This window comes from Rhinichthys klamathensis, unplaced genomic scaffold (assembly GCF_029890125.1).
Source record: "Rhinichthys klamathensis goyatoka isolate OS25496 unplaced genomic scaffold, OSU_Roscu_1.1 h1tg000350l_1, whole genome shotgun sequence".
Taxonomy (NCBI): Eukaryota; Metazoa; Chordata; class Actinopteri; order Cypriniformes; family Leuciscidae; genus Rhinichthys; species Rhinichthys klamathensis.
The window spans coordinates 350,001-367,521 of record NW_026606862.1 but is presented as its reverse complement, the minus strand read 5'-3'; the positions used below and the strand labels follow the sequence as shown (position 1 = coordinate 367,521).

Genomic DNA, 17,521 nt, shown 5'->3' with positions numbered 1-17,521 from the left:
CGGCTCTGACTCCACCCATTCGAAGAACATGGACGCGCAATCATGCACGAGCGAAAACTCAGATGCGCGAGAGATTGTAATGACGATTTACTACTAATCATGGAACCGGCTTTACTGACAAGATGCGGATGCGTCACAAACTTTGAGTATGCGCACGACGGGGGTCACGCGCGCTGGGGGGAGGGGGGTGTGGTACAACCGTTTGATTAACGGACTTACTGTCCAATGATTCTGGTGGTCTTGGAAATGATTGGCTGGAGTTTTTCGAGTCCTGCCCGTTCCAGAGATGATTAAATTGCTTAATTTTCATTTCAGTGCTTCTAACTCAGTGGCTGTAAGTGGGTTAGGAATAGGATTTCAAGTTATTTTGAAAAAATGTACAAAAAAGAGAATCACATACCCCACCTTTAATTCTACGTGGCATTGATTCAACAAGGTGCTGAAAGCATTCTTTAGAAATGTTGGCCCATATTGATAGGATAGCATCTTGCAGTTGATGCAGATTTGTGGGATGCACATCCAGGGCATGAGGCTCCCGTTCCACCACATCCCAAAGATGCTCTATTGGGTTGAGATCTAGTGACTGTGGGGGCCATTTTAGTACAGTGAACTCATTGTCATGTTCAAGAAACCAATTTGAAATGATTCGAGCTTTGTGACATGGTGCATTATCCTGCTGGAAGTAGCCATCAGAGCATGGGTACATGGTGGCCATAAAGGGATGGACATGGTCAGAAACAATGCTCAGGTAGGCCGTGGCATTTAAACGATGCCCAATTGGCACTAAGGGGCCTAAAGTGTGCCAAGAAAACATCCCCCACACCATTACACCACCACCACCAGCCTGCACAGTGGTAACAAGGCATGATGGATCCATGTTCTCATTCTGTTTACGCCAAATTCTGACTCTACCATCTGAATGTCTCAACAGAAATCGAGACTCATCAGACCAGGCAACATTTTTCCAGTCTTCAACTGTCCAATTTTGGTGAGCTCTTGCAAATTGTAGCCTCTTTTTCCTATTTGTAGTGGAGATGAGTGGTACCCGGTGGGGTCTTCTGCTGTTGTAGCCCATCCGCCTCAAGGTTGTGCGTGTTGTGGCTTCACAAATGCTTTGCTGCATACCTCGGTTGTAACGAGTGGTTATTTCAGTCAAAGTTGCTCTTCTATCAGCTTGAATCAGTCTGGCCATTCTCCTCTGACCTCTAGCATCAACAAGGCATTTTCGTCCACAGGACTGCCGCATACTGGATGTTTTTCCCTTTTCACACCATTCTTTGTAAACCCTAGAAATGGTTGTGCGTGAAAATCCCAGTAACTGAGCAGATTGTGAAATACTCAGACCGGCCCGTCTGGCACCAACAACCATGCCACGCTCAAAATTGCTTAAATCACCTTTCTTTCCCATTCTGACATTCAGTTTGGAGTTCAGGAGATTGTCTTGACCACAGGACCACACCCCTAAATGCATTGAAGCAACTGACATGTGATTGGTTGATTAGATAATTGCATTAATGAGAAATTAAACAGGTGTTCCTAATAATCCTTTAGGTGAGTGTATATATTTTTTATTTAGTTTTATTTTGATAAACACGACACAATATAGCATTGAGGTTACATGAAAAGAGATTTTACTGTTATAAAAACAAATTTGTGAGCATCAGCTGAGCTGTATCAGAATAAACGGGAAACACGTGATCGGTGTCATCGGTGAATAAGGCCAATCATCTGCTCAGCTCAAACACACCTGTTATCTGTTTGTCTGATGAAAAAAAGCTGTTTCAACAAAGACTGGATATATTGCAAGTTTAGAAGGTTATATTAGTTTTTGAAGGTTTGCTTTTTAAAACTCCTCCCCACACCAAATATATGCCTATGAACACATGTATTTGTATATTTTCAGTCTAGTGCTTATCATGTAACTTGGCTTCTGATGTATACTTTTGATGTGCCCACTTGAAGACCCTAGAGATGTCCCCTACTTGGCTCAATCCAGACGGTTGTCGTGCTGGTCCACTAGGGAGACCACACTGTAGTTGCAGCCGTCGTGTGTGCTGACGCGCCAAGTACACTGCAGTCGTTAACGCCGGACAGAAGGGGAGTCACACCACCATATGGAAAGAAGCGTAAATGGGTGAAGCATAGTTTACTGTTAGCTACGTCTTAGTGTTGCTTATCTTGGCGAAAGCCGAGTACAAATCAGCATGAAGTTTTAACATCTACTCTTGTGTAATGGAAATCTTAATACAAACGGTGAAATCTAAGCACCCCAAAGTTCATGAATCAAGGTCAAGAATTCAAGAAAACACGTCTGAGACTGCATGAGGCAACAGAACAATCACGTCTTGATTTATTATAAATTCAAAGACAGAACATTTCAGAGGATCTCTTTCAGAATGCATTACACTTCTCTTAGTAAAAATATCAGTTTTTTTATAATCAAATCACTGAGGCTGATTTCATCCTGAGGTTACAGTCATCACATTGATCATCATGGGCTGTAGGATCATGTGGACCACGTGACGTGGACGGGGCTGAAGTCCCAGCGGTCCGGATGACCCATGTGCGGGAGGTCTCCGTACGGCGAGCGGCTCCACTGGAACACAGGCGTCTGATCCCATGTGGGACCGCTGACCGCTAACAGCTCGAGCCGCTGGAACAGGCCGAAGCTCGTCATCTGCAGGAGGACAGGGGCGTTATAACACTCAAAACATCTGAAGGAAGAAAGGGGCGTTACAACACTCAACATTTGCAGGAGGACAGGGGCATTACAACACTCATCATCTGCAGGAGGACAGGGGCGTTACAACACTCAACAACATCTGCAGGAGGACAGGGGCGTTACAACACTCAAAACATCTGCAGGAAGAAAGGAGCGTTACAACACTCAACATCTGCAGGAGCACAGGGGCGTTACAACACTCAACATCTGCAGGAGGACAGCAGCATTACAACACTCAACATCTGCAGGAGGACAGGAGCGTTACAACACTCAACAACATCTGCAGGAGGACAGGAGCGTTACAACACTCAACATCTGCAGGAGGACAGGGGCGTTACAACACTCAACATCTGCAGGAGGACAGGAGCGTTACAACACTCAACAACATCTGCAGGAGGACAGGGGCGTTACAACACTCAACATCTGCAGGAGGACAGGGGCGTTACAACACTCAACATCTGCAGGAGGACAGGGGCGTTACAACACTCAACATCTGCAGGAGGACAGGGGCGTTACAACACTCAACATCTGCAGGAGGACAGGGGCGTTACAACACTCAACAACATCTGCAGGAGGACAGGGGCGTTACAACACTCAACATCTGCAGGAGGACAGGAGCGTTACAACACTCAACAACATCTGCAGAAGGACAGGAGCGTTACAACACTCAACATCTGCAGGAGGACAGGGGCGTTACAACACTCAACATCTGCAGGAGGACAGGGGCGTTACAACACTCAACAACATCTGCAGGAGGACAGGGGCGTTACAACACTCAACATCTGCAGGAGGACAGGAGCGTTACAACACTCAACAACATCTGCAGAAGGACAGGAGCGTTACAACACTCAACATCTGCAGGAGGACAGGGGCGTTACAACACTCAACATCTGCAGGAGGACAGGAGCGTTACAACACTCAACATCTGCAGGAGGACAGGGGTGTTACAACACTCAAATCTGCAGGAGGACAGGAGCGTTACAACACTCAACAACATCTGCAGAAGGACAGGAGCGTTACAACACTCAACATCTGCAGGAGGACAGGGGCGTTACAACACTCAACATCTGCAGGAGGACAGGAGCGTTACAACACTCAACATCTGCAGGAGGACAGGGGCGTTACAACACTCAACAACATCTGCAGGAGGACAGGAGCGTTACAACACTCAACATCTGCAGGAGGACAGGGGCGTTACAACACTCAACAACATCTGCAGGAGGACAGGAGCGTTACAACACTCAACAACTGTAGGAGGACAAGGGCGTTACAACACTCAACAACTGTAGGAGGACAAGGGCGTTACAACACTCAACATCTGCAGGAGGACAGGAGCGTTACAATACTCAACAACATCTGCAGGAGGACAGGAGCGTTACAACACTCAACAACTGCAGGAGGACAGGGGCGTTACAACACTCAACATCTGCAGGAGGACAAGGGCGTTACAACACTCAACATCTGCAGGAGGACAGGGGCGTTACAACACTCAACATCTGCAGGAGGACAGGGGCATTACAACACTCAACATCTGCAGGAGGACAGGGGCGTTACAATACTCAACAACATCTGCAGGAGGACAGGGGCGTTACAACACTCAACATCTGCAGGAGGACAGGAGCGTTACAATACTCAACAACATCTGCAGGAGGACAGGAGCGTTACAACACTCAACAACTGCAGGAGGACAGGGGCGTTACAACACTCAACAACATCTGCAGGAGGACAGGGGCGTTACAACACTCAACATCTGCAGGAGGACAGGGGCGTTACAACACTCAACATCTGCAGGAGGACAGGGGCGTTACAACACTCAACAACATCTGCAGGAGGACAGGGGCGTTACAACACTCAACAACATCTGCAGGAGGACAGGAGCGTTACAACACTCAACATCTGCAGGAGGACAGGGGCGTTACAACACTCAACATCTGCAGGAGGACAGGAGCGTTACAACACTCAACATATGCAGGAGGACAGGGGCGTTACAACACTCAACATCTGCAGGGGGACAGGGGCGTTACAACACTCAACATCTGCAGGAGGACAGGGGCGTTACAACACTCAACATCTGCAGGAGGACAGGGGCGTTACAACACTCAACATCTGCAGGAGGACAGGAGCGTTACAACACTCAACATATGCAGGAGGACAGGGGCGTTACAACACTCAACATATGCAGGAGGACAGGGGCGTTACAACACTCAACATCTGCAGGAGGACAGGGGCGTTACAACACTCAACATCTGCAGGAGGACAGGGGCGTTACAACACTCAACATATGCAGGAGGACAGGGGCGTTACAACACTCAACATCTGCAGGAGGACAGGGGCGTTACAACACTCAACATCTGCAGGAGGACAGGAGCGTTACAACACTCAACATCTGCAGGAGGACAGGGGCGTTACAACACTCAACATCTGCAGGAGGACAGGGGCGTTACAACACTCAACATCTGCAGGAGGACAGGGGCGTTACAACACTCAACATCTGCAGGAGGACAGGGGCGTTACAACACTCAACATCTGCAGGAGGACAGGGGTGTTACAACACTCAACAACTGCAGGAGGACAGGGGCGTTACAACACTCAACATCTGCAGGAGGACAGGGGCGTTACAACACTCAACATCTGCAGGAGGACAGGGGCGTTACAACACTCAACATCTGCAGGAGGACAGGAGCGTTACAACACTCAACATCTGCAGGAGGACAGGAGCGTTACAACACTCAACATCTGCAGGAGGACAGGGGCGTTACAACACTCAACATCTGCAGGAGGACAGGGGCGTTACAACACTCAACATCTGCAGGAGGACAGGGGCGTTACAACACTCAACATCTGCAGGAGGACAGGGGCGTTACAACACTCAACATCTGCAGGAGGACAGGGGTGTTACAACACTCAACAACTGCAGGAGGACAGGGGCGTTACAACACTCAACATCTGCAGGAGGACAGGGGCGTTACAACACTCAACATCTGCAGGAGGACAGGGGCGTTACAACACTCAACATCTGCAGGAGGACAGGGGCGTTACAACACTCAACATCTGCAGGAGGACAAGGGCGTTACAACACTCAACATCTGCAGGAGGACAGGGGCGTTACAACACTCAACATCTGCAGGAGGACAGGGGCGTTACAACACTCAACAACTGCAGGAGGACAGGGGCGTTACAACACTCAACATCTGCAGGAGGACAGGGGAGTTACAACACTCAACAACTGCAGGAGGACAGGAGCGTTACAACACTCAACATCTGCAGGAGGACAGGGGCGTTACAACACTCAACATCTGCAGGAGGACAGGGGCGTTACAACACTCAACATCTGCAGGAGGACAGGAGCGTTACAACACTCAACATCTGCAGGAGGACAAGGGCGTTACAACACTCAACATCTGCAGGAGGACAGGGGCGTTACAACACTCAACATCTGCAGGAGGACAGGGGCGTTACAACACTCAACATCTGCAGGAGGACAGGGGTGTTACAACACTCAACATCTGCAGGAGGACAGGAGCGTTACAACACTCAACATCTGCAGGAGGACAAGGGCGTTACAACACTCAACATCTGCAGGAGGACAGGGGCGTTACAACACTCAACATCTGCAGGAGGACAGGGGCGTTACAACACTCAACATCTGCAGGAGGACAGGAGCGTTACAACACTCAACATCTGCAGGAGGACAAGGGCGTTACAACACTCAACATCTGCAGGAGGACAGGGGCGTTACAACACTCAACATCTGCAGGAGGACAGGGGCGTTACAACACTCAACAACTGCAGGAGGACAGGGGCGTTACAACACTCAACATCTGCAGGAGGACAGGGGCGTTACAACACTCAACATCTGCAGGAGGACAGGGGCGTTACAACACTCAACATCTGCAGGAGGACAGGGGCGTTACAAATCGCCAGCGCGATTGCCGACCCCAGAGGGTTAAAATCCTCCGTCATTTATGGTCATACAGACAAAAGAAATATGAAAAAATAAACTGTAAAAGGTCTAATTTTGTATGTGGCCACTTAGAATCGAAACAAAACATTGTGCTTTTGTAAAATAAAGAAAATAAACAGTGTGAACTTTTTTTCTGGAGCTCGTCTCTAAACTGAAACAAAACACAGCAAATACAATATATCTTTATAAACATTTAAGTGTCTACTTTTAAATTACCTAATTCAAAACATAAACAAATATTCTCTGTTTAAGTAGTTTGTATGAAACCATCAAGATGTCCAGTTTCTCAAGCGCGTGCTCATTAGCACTAATGTGACCACATCCACACGCACACAAAAGAGATTCACATACAAATCGTCCACGTGAAGGAACGCAGAGCTGTAAACGCCCTCATCACCTTTAAACAAACTTCATCAGTCCTCTACTTTTCATCGAGTTTGAAAGACAAGCTGTGAGTTTACCTTGGATTTACCTCAGAAGAGAAGATTTTAAGGTAAGAAATGTATCCTCACTTATTAGTTAGCAGGATATTGTTGCATAAACTTCACATTGTACTAGATGAACTGTTGCTAGACTAAAATGTACGGAAACGTTGAAATATGAAATATAGATGGCAATGCTAAATAAATATACATGTACGACATAAGGATGTTTTTATGTTCGATAATAAAACACAGCATGATATAAAAGTAGGCTAGTATGAGTGTTTACTCTAATATGGTGAATATTATAATGTTTAGACCAGTGTGTTTACTTTTAATACTGTGTTTGTGGATATCTGCTCAAACGTAGATATGTATAATGTGGTAACAGTGTTTCATAGATCGAGCCGATCGCTTCAGTAAATGTTCTTTGCATGCGCTGTGAGTTTGAAAAGCAAACGCGCCAAACAATAGGCTTTATGTTTTTACTCCAATCTCATTTCATAACATCTGAAAACATTTGAAGTAACATATAATAATCCATATATTTTTCCCTAGTGTAGTGTACTGAAGTGTTGTAAAGTTATAGGCCGCCTGCATTTCTTCCCTCCAAACATTAGTTTTCTGTAAAGTAAATATAATTATTTTATGTAGCCCTACAAGTATATGCCTACAAGATACAACAAACCTGGTGTTCTTCATATATATTTCTTGTGAATTTTAAATCTAAATATTAACTAAGTATTATAAGTTGTTTCCGCTGTTGTCAGGAAGAAATGCAAGTGATGGCGCCGGCTAATACTTCAGCTTCCACACGCCGCACTAACACTTGGATATGCGCAGAATAATAACACACGTGTCTAGGTTAACGTTAGAGAGAGCGGCCAAGTTACATGTTTCAAATGATCAGCTGTGTTTGAGGTCGATGGATGATGGGCGAACGCTTGGATTTCCTGTTCATACTGTAAAATCATGAGGATTTTAATTTCTGCGACAAACAGAATAAATAAAATCTTGGTCAACTAATCCTCTTCTAGTCGACTAATGTTTAGTTGACTATTAGGGGGCAGCCCTAAAAAAAAATGTATCCGATAAGATGTGCATAAAATATGATGGAAAATATAATATTATATAATTTACTGAATAAATCCCTCAAAATCCTCAAGTGACTTTGGCTCAGCGTCAGCTGTGATTGGATAACTGGAGTAACCAGCGGACCAATGGCATCGCAACGTCTCTAATGTTGGTTTGGTGTTTCTGAAACGCCGGAGTCGAAGTGTGTGATCAGAATGATTGGGTTTAATTCCCTCCAGAAGCGTCTCACACACACGAGTGTGTTCCCGTACACCAGCATCCGAAGGCTAGAGAACACGACAGCGTTTACTGTGTTTCGTCTGACACTTGAGACACTCACTTATGATGGAGGGAAAAAGAACCACATTGCAGAAACTTACAGTTTATTACTGATATTTTGCACCAGGAAGTGACGATTTTGCTTGTTATTTAACAGATAGGATGGAAACTGAGCTTTATATGGGAATGATATATACTCTGGGTGTAAACAGTGATGGCCACTGACCTTCATGTCGGTCCCGCCGTGTGGCCGCTGCTGCAGGGCCCCGAACGGGTACGAGCCGTTGGCAGGGTTCAGGTCGGATCGGGCAGAGATGGAGTTCTCCCCGTTCTGGACCGGGTCACAGGCGTCGCAGCGGGACAACGGGTCTTCCCGATAGTTATTATACCTGCAGAACACACACACACAGGCCAGATGAAGCCGGAAGCAATGGGAGAAACACAACACACAGATGAGACCTCAGCGATGTTCCCGCCCAGAACTTGGTTACTGTGGTTTTTAAGTGTAATGCCACCACTATGTCGCATTCCTCCTCTAGTATATAGCCAGCAGTGTTGCCAGAATTTTGACCTCTGTACGATGTACGATCAATAATAAAAAAATCCCATCATGTACGATAATTTCAGAATTGTGTGACACTTCAGATGATGGTGGTTGTAATCATAGGGCTTCTGTATATTGTGCATCTTTACATATAAACTTTAAAAACTATATTTCCTTTTGTGCCATGTGTCTGTTATGAAGTTTATGTTAGAGTTTTACCACTAGGGTTGATCTATCTGGTTGGTGTCCCTCCCTTAAATGTATCGTGTAGAGTGGCTCCTGAAAGTGCTTCTGGAGACGACTACAGCGGACCGTACCTCATCAGACGCACCATGGACTCGATGTCGGTCACCAGAGTCTGGTTCCTGCGGAAGATCTGTGCTCTGGGGCTCTGGCTGAAGGAGAACCAGGACCCGTACTTCTGGACCAGCTCCGGCCCTCCACTGGCGTTGAACACCGCCTCGAAGTACCTGAAACATTAGCAGATCCTGAAACATTAGCAGATCCTGAAACATTAGCAGATCCTGAAACATTAGCAGATCCTGAAACATTAGCAGATCCTGAAACATTAGCAGATCCTGAAACATTAGCAGATCCTGAAACATTAGCAGATCCTGAAACATTCGCAGATCCTGAAACATTAGCAGATCCTGAAACGTTAGCAGATCCTGAAACATTAGCAGATCCTGAAACGTTAGCAGATCCTGAAACATTAGCAGATCCTGAAACGTTAGCAGATCCTGAAACATTCAAAATGAACCGTTATGTGTTTATTAGCTTAGAATGAGCATTTCTCTCTACACACCGCGGGTCCGCTTACACCGACATGTTTCTACGGTGGCCCTGAACAGACAAACGTTTTTCGTCACTATGTTGTTCTTCATGCAAAGAAGCGAAACTAAAGTCAGCGAATAAAACACTGACACAATGAGGAACAGGTAACAATAATATTCCCAATAACATAATTTTAATGAATAATTAAGTAAACAATTTCTTAATTTATCTTTGTAAAGAAACCTCATTGCTTAACTGGCTCCTCTCTGCTGTCTCAGACGACGACATCACTTCCTGTCGGCCACCTTAACTTCTGTCGGGTGCAATTCACAACCTCGCCACTAGATGCGCTAAAACTTACACACTGCACCTATAATTAACAATATGGTTTGGCGTTTATTACATTTCTATGGTATATTATACAGGTGTTATTTTATTTGTTTTGATATTTGTTTATTTTCTTTTATTATTATTATTTATTTTTTGCTGTAAAGCACTTTGTGATCCTTCCTTGTCTGTGAAGGGTGCTATATAAATAAACTTTACTTCTGTATTGTATACAACTTAATTTGACTGGTAACAGTGGTACTGTATTATTCTAATAGAATTTAATTTTGAATGTTAGAATTTGACATAAAAAGAATGCATACATCTAATAAGTTTAGAAAAATGCCCTTATATAGGTGAAAATACCCCTGGAAATCAATGTAAGGTGGAAAATATTGCCCCTTAATAAAAAAGTTCATTTCTGTCACCACTGCATAGAATATGAGAAATATGAATATCTTTGTGAGTCTGCAGTCAACAACAGGCCTAAACCAGCCATGATACCAGCACAAAAACACACTCAGCTAAATATAATCTAATTACTATCAACAAAACGTTGAAAATATTGAGATATATCTTTGTCAATATTGCACACCCCTAATATACAGTATTAATTTCTATGTCTTTAGATTTGACTTGAGCAGCCCTGTATATATAAACGCATGCGAGTCAGCGGTTTACTCTCTCCATGCGGCAGAACACTAGCGGACGACACGAGGGTGAAGACTTCACACAGATGTGGTGACAGATGAGGTCAGTGTGATATCAACACACCGCTGAACTTTCACAACCTCTTCTACATTTCAACTTTTCTTTAGAACATTTCCCAGCAACGGTTATCAATCGCTTATCTTTGGAAGATCCGCCAAAGAATATAAAAAAAAAAGTAATTGCAACTTTCTCTCGCAATTCAAACTTGTTCTCAGAAATCTCACAATAGTGAGAAAAGTCAGAAATGTGAGATCATGACTTTTATATCTTAAGAATTGCATGTTTATATCTAGCAAACAGCTCTTATATTTTGTATTTTGTGGCGGGAACTCAAGTGACCTGAGTGAACAGGTGAGCAGGTGTAAAGCAGGTGTAGAGCAGGTGTAGAGCAGGTGTAAAGCAGGTGTAGAGCAGGTGTAGAGCAGGTGTAGAGCAGGTGTAGAGCAGGTGTAGAGCAGGTGTAGAGCAGGTGTAGAGCAGGTGTAGAGCAGATGTAGAGCAGGTGTAGAGCAGGTGTAGAGCAGGTGTAGAGCAGATGTAGAGCAGGTGTAGAGCAGGTGTAGAGCAGGGTAAAGCAGGTGTAGAGCAGGTGTAGAGCAGGTGTAGAGCAGGGTAAAGCAGGTGTAGAGCAGGTGTAGAGCAGGTGTAGAGCAGGTGTAGAGCAGGTGTAGAGCAGGTGTAGAGCAGGTGTAGAGCAGGTGTAAAGCAGGTGTAGAGCAGGTGTAGAGCAGGTGTAAAGCAGGTGTAAAGCAGGTGTAAAGCAGGTGTAGAGCAGGTGTAGAGCAGGTGTAGAGCAGGTGTAGAGCAGGTGTAGAGCAGGTGTAAAGCAGGTGTAAAGCAGGTGTAAAGCAGGTGTAGAGCAGGTGTAGAGCAGGTGTAAAGCAGGTGTAGAGCAGGTGTAGAGCAGGTGTAAAGCAGGTGTAAAGCAGGTGTAGAGCAGGTGTAAAGCAGGTGTAGAGCAGGTGTAGAGCAGGTGTAGAGCAGGTGTAGAGCAGGTGTAAAGCAGGTGTAGAGCAGGTGTAAAGCAGGTGTAAAGCAGGTGTAGAGCAGGTGTAAAGCAGGTGTAGAGCAGGTGTAGAGCAGGTGTAGAGCAGGTGTAGAGCAGGTGTAGAGCAGGTGTAGAGCAGGTGTAGAGCAGATGTAGAGCAGGTGTAGAGCAGGTGTAGAGCAGGTGTAGAGCAGATGTAGAGCAGGTGTAGAGCAGGTGTAGAGCAGGGTAAAGCAGGTGTAGAGCAGGTGTAGAGCAGGTGTAGAGCAGGGTAAAGCAGGTGTAGAGCAGGTGTAGAGCAGGTGTAAAGCAGGTGTAGAGCAGGTGTAGAGCAGGGTAAAGCAGGTGTAGAGCAGGTGTAGAGCAGGTGTAGAGCAGATGTAGAGCAGGTGTAGAGCAGGTGTAGAGCAGGTGTAGAGCAGGTGTAGAGCAGGTGTAGAGCAGGGTAAAGCAGGGGTAAAGCAGGTGTAGAGCAGGTGTAGAGCAGGTGTAGAGCAGGTGTAAAGCAGGTGTAGAGCAGGTGTAGAGCAGGTGTAGAGCAGGGTAGAGCAGGTGTAGAGCAGGTGTAGAGCAGGTGTAGAGCAGGTGTAAAGCAAGTGTAGAGCAGGTGTAGAGCAGGTGTAGAGCGGGTGTAGAGCAGGTGTAAAGCAGGTGTAGAGCAGGTGTAGAGCAGGTGTAGAGCAGGTGTAAAGCAGGTGTAAAGCAGGTGTAGAGCAGGTGTAAAGCAAGTGTAGAGCAGGTGTAGAGCAGGTGTAGAGCGGGTGTAAAGCAGGTGTAGAGCAGGTGTAGAGCAGGTGTAGAGCAGGTGTAGAGCAGGTGTAGAGCAGGTGTAGAGCAGGTGTAGAGCGGGTGTAAAGCAGGTGTAGAGCAGGTGTAGAGCAGGTGTAGAGCAGGTGTAGAGCAGGTGTAAAGCAGGTGTAGAGCAGGTGTAAAGCAGGTGTAGAGCAGGTGTAGAGCAGGTGTAGAGCAGGTGTAGAGCAGGTGTAAAGCAGGTGTAGAGCAGGTGTAGAGCAGGTGTAGAGCAGGTGTAAAGCAGGTGTAGAGCAGGTGTAGAGCAGGGTAAAGCAGGTGTAAAGCAGGTGTAGAGCAGGTGTAGAGCAGGTGTAAAGCAGGTGTAGAGCAGGTGTAAAGCAGGTGTAGAGCAGGTGTAGAGCAGGTGTAGAGCAGGTGTAAAGCAGGTGTAAAGCAGGTGTAGAGCAGGTGTAGAGCAGGTGTAGAGCAGGTGTAGAGCAGGTGTAGAGCAGGTGTAGAGCAGGTGTAGAGCAGGTGTAAAGCAGGTGTAGAGCAGGTGTAGAGCAGGTGTAAAGCAGGTGTAGAGCAGGTGTAGAGCAGGTGTAAAGCAGGTGTAGAGCAGGTGTAGAGCAGGGTAAAGCAGGTGTAGAGCAGGTGTAGAGCAGGTGTAAAGCAGGTGTAGAGCAGGTGTAGAGCAGGTGTAAAGCAGGTGTAGAGCAGGTGTAGAGCAGGGTAAAGCAGGTGTAAAGCAGGTGTAGAGCAGGTGTAAAGCAGGTGTAGAGCAGGTGTAAAGCAGGTGTAGAGCAGGTGTAGAGCAGGTGTAGAGCAGGTGTAAAGCAGGTGTAAAGCAGGTGTAGAGCAGGTGTAGAGCAGGTGTAGAGCAGGTGTAAAGCAGGTGTAGAGCAGGTGTAGAGCAGGTGTAGAGCAGGTGTAAAGCAGGTGTAGAGCAGGTGTAGAGCAGGTGTAGAGCAGGTGTAGAGCAGGTGTAGAGCAGGTGTAAAGCAGGTGTAGAGCAGGTGTAGAGCAGGTGTAGAGCAGGTGTAAAGCAGGTGTAGAGCAGGTGTAGAGCAGGTGTAGAGCAGGTGTAAAGCAGGTGTAGAGCAGGTGTAGAGCAGGTGTAGAGCAGGTGTAAAGCAGGTGTAGAGCAGGTGTAGAGCAGGTGTAGAGCAGGTGTAGAGCAGGTGTAGAGCAGGTGTAGAGCAGGTGTAGAGCAGGTGTAAAGCAGGTGTAGAGCAGGTGTAGAGCAGGTGTAGAGCAGGGTAAAGCAGGTGTAAAGCAGGTGTAGAGCAGGTGTAGAGCAGGGTAAAGCAGGTGTAGAGCAGGTGTAAAGCAGGTGTAAAGCAGGTGTAAAGCAGGTGTAAAGCAGGTGTTCATGCACCCATGGCCTGAAGAGGGGTTGATCGATGACTCTGGTCTCTTTACTCACGGGATGTTGTAGCTGGCCCAGTATCCCGTCTCAAACAGCTCTTCTGTTCGGTCTGCCGTTTCAATCATCCCACTGGAGGAAACACACACACAGAACACACACGTTAGCAGGCGTAGGGTTAGCAAATACGGTAATGCAAACACACACCAATCAGCTTTACTATTCAAGAAGTGATAATCATTTGAGTTAGATCAGATTTTGTAATGTTTCTGAAAGTGTCTTCTGCTCACCAAGGCTGCATTTATTTGATCAAAAATACAGTAAAAACAGTGAAATATTATTATAATGTAAATCAGCTGTTTTCTATGTGAATATATAGTAAAGTGTAATATATTCCTGTGATCAAAGCTGAATTTTCAGCATCATTACTCCAGTCTTCAGTGTCACATGATCCTTCAGAAATCACTCTAATATGATGATCTGATGATCAAGACACAGTTATGATTATTATTAATGTTGATTCAGTTTTCTGTGGAAACCTTGATACGCTACCATTTAAATAGAAAATAAATAGAAATTATTACTTTTATTCATCAAGAATAAATTAAATTGATCAAAAGTGACAGTAAAGACACTTATAATGTTACAAATAATTTATATTTTTAGATAAATGCTGTTCTTTTGAACTTTCTACTCATGAAAGAATCCTAAAAAATAAAATGCATCAAGGTTTCCACAAAAATATTAACCGTTTTCAACATTGAAAATAATCATAAATGTTTCTTGAGCATCAGATCCTCATATTAGAGTGATTTCTGAAGGATCATGTGACACTGAAGACTGGAGTAATGATGCTGAACATTCAGCTTTGATCACAGGAATATATTACACTTTACTGTATATTCACATAGAAAACAGATGATTTGCAGTGTGGCGTCTCTTCAGACGTTCTGTCTTAATTCCAGAATGGTTAATGGTAATTCCGTATATATTTGATGCAATCTGGCTCAGTACTGTGACTTTAAGAGAACGCGGATGCTTACGGGATCTGCTCCAGGACTGTGAAGAGCCCTAGTTGTGTGTATCCCTTTCCCGGGACGAACAGCTTGTAGTCGACCACCATCCACTGGTTGTTGTACCTGGCCATCACAATGTAGTTTGATCACCGGCTTTCATTCAAATGTGCTCATTTAATAAGATGCGCTGAGAGTCTCACGTTCCGCTGTTGTATTGGCTGAAGATGTCGGCCCACGCCGGGCCGCTGTCCGCCAGCCGGTTGGCCACGATGTTCCTCAGCCACTCCATGACTGCGCCGCGGGGACGCACAAACCTCCACAGCTCAGCGTTACTGTTGCCAATCGTGGTTTCCAGAGTTACCTGAGGGAGAACACACTGATATTAAGTCAGGGATAATTCACAGCCAGCAGGTTGTTATCTCAGAATAAACTCGACAGAGTGATCAGGATCAGGACTTCATCAGCCTGAGGGGGTTTTAGTGCAGGGCCATATGTAGCAAAATAAAGTGTTTGGAACATTTCATATAGATTTTTGCAAATGATGTTTTTGGGCTTCTTCAGACCCTATAGTTTGCAAAACTTCCTGTTTCCGATTTTTTCCCGGGCTGCACAGGCCCAAAATCCAAGATGGCGGATATATCACCCAAAATTTCAAATAATCGCCTTTTTAAACATTTCAAATGGATATATGTTAGGTATATCATTATATACATACATTTTCTAATTAATTGAATGACTTAAGTAATAAATATGACCATGGGTAACATGAATTATCATGATTATCAACCAATGATGGGTGTAACCACCATTATGCTATTTATTGGCATACCCGGAAAATCACATTGACTGATTAAAAGTTTCCTTCATATAACCTAATAATAATTTTATTTAAAATAATGTTCTGCGCTCACCACAATAATTCTGTTAACAATCAGATGACATGAAAAATTATTGGGGAGAATGGATTACATGAAGCCAATGAGAAAGATGGGAAAGATAGCCAGCCCTTGTTACTAGGAAACGATAAACAAAATGAAACTTTTGAGCTTTTGCAGGGAGAGGGAAATTATTTTTCAAGCCTGGAGAAGAACAGCACATGTCAAATGTGCTATGAAATGTAAGTTCACATTTCCCCCCTCTTGCCTCGATACTATCGAGTATCGGAAAATGACTTCTTGTTCGGTACCAGATTTCGATACCTAAGGGGTTAACTCGTCAACGTCAGTGCTCAAACAAATACATGTGAAATGCATAACAACACACCTAAAGTCGCTCACACACATACACGCAAACTCTACACACACGAGACGTGCGGAAGAGAATGATGATGCATCTGAAATGAAATTGGTTAACTTTGTCACCAAGCAAATAATGCCAACAGCAGTGCAGCATGATATTTTGGACACAGAGTTACGAGGTGCAAAAGCACTTGAAACTTATGTTAATGAAAGGGTCAGAGGAGAAAAGAATATGTGGGACAAAATGTCAAAGCTGAAGTATTTGACATGGAAAGATGGATGCAAAACTATCAAGCGTAAGTCGTCTTCTGAGGTTGTTCAGATGAAAGCAACCAACTCCCTGTTTGTTCGCTTGCTCTTCATTGCAAAGTCCTCAAGAGAACTGGACTTGCAGGACATTGTGGGAACATATGAATTTGCTGATTATAACGCAAGCCTAATGGTGCCTGATGGTTCTTTGCTGCCCACTACAGCCAAGTCTGCCCTCATCCATGAACTGGAGGGACTGGTTTCAGAAACAACATCCTCTGAACAATCTACAGAGAGTAGCTCAGTGCAATCGACACAGACATTGGATAGCATCTTAATAGATGGCATGGCTGTTGTGCAGGAGATGGTTGTCAGGAAAAGTGACATAAACTGTTGCCAAGATTTGGCAGAATGCTTCATTCAAAGTGTTGAAACTAAGGCACAAGGCTACAATGACATATACTTATTATTTGAGAACTATACCATCACAAACTCCATGAAAGACAGAATAAGACAGGTGCGTACAGCGGGAAAAGCACAGGATAAGGGATACAAAATACAAGATTCTACACCAATCAAAGATTTTAAAGCTTTTCTGGGATCTAAGGAAACCAAAGCCAACGTTCTCGTTCTCTACCTTGCTCATAAAGCTGTTGAACTATGTAAACTGCCAATCACAGTTCACACACACAAAAGGTGTTATGGCCTCAAAAGTTAACATGGTGAGCATGAGGAGATCACAAGAAGAGGCGGACACTCTACTGATCATGTACGCAGTAGCAGTAAGTCATTTTGGCAAAACCGCACATATCTACACATGTGACACAGATGTCTTGGTGCTTGCCCTACGCAGGGTACCAGACTTCAACAAAGACAGTCTCATTATCATGGGCACTGGAGATTGTCGACGAAAGATACAACTCCAACCTATTTACGTGGCTCTTGGCCCAGAGCGTGCAGCAGCATTACCAGGGTTCATGCACTCACAGGTTGCGATACCACAGGCCATATCCGGGAAAGGAAAGGTTTCTTGTTTCAAGTCATTCATGGAGACAGATGATGATGTCATTAATGCACTTTGTAGGCTTGTTGTAGGTCCTCATCCATCTCCAGAC

General features: G+C 45.0%; 1 protein-coding gene across 1 annotated transcript in view; it reads right to left on the bottom strand.

The window, feature by feature from the left end:
- Window positions 1-2,322: 2,322 nt before the first annotated feature.
- plbd2 (phospholipase B domain containing 2) overlaps window positions 2,323-17,521 on the bottom strand; it is a 36,360-nt gene continuing 21,161 nt past the window's right edge. Inside the window, exons 7-12 of the mRNA XM_056232612.1 lie at window positions 15,120-15,280; window positions 14,947-15,042; window positions 13,964-14,035; window positions 9,323-9,475; window positions 8,688-8,850; window positions 2,323-2,677 (exon numbers count right to left, since the gene is read on the bottom strand). Of these exons, the coding sequence (XP_056088587.1) occupies window positions 2,507-2,677; window positions 8,688-8,850; window positions 9,323-9,475; window positions 13,964-14,035; window positions 14,947-15,042; window positions 15,120-15,280 (816 nt within the window). The 3' untranslated portion in view covers window positions 2,323-2,506. The remainder of the gene's footprint in view (window positions 2,678-8,687; window positions 8,851-9,322; window positions 9,476-13,963; window positions 14,036-14,946; window positions 15,043-15,119; window positions 15,281-17,521) is intronic.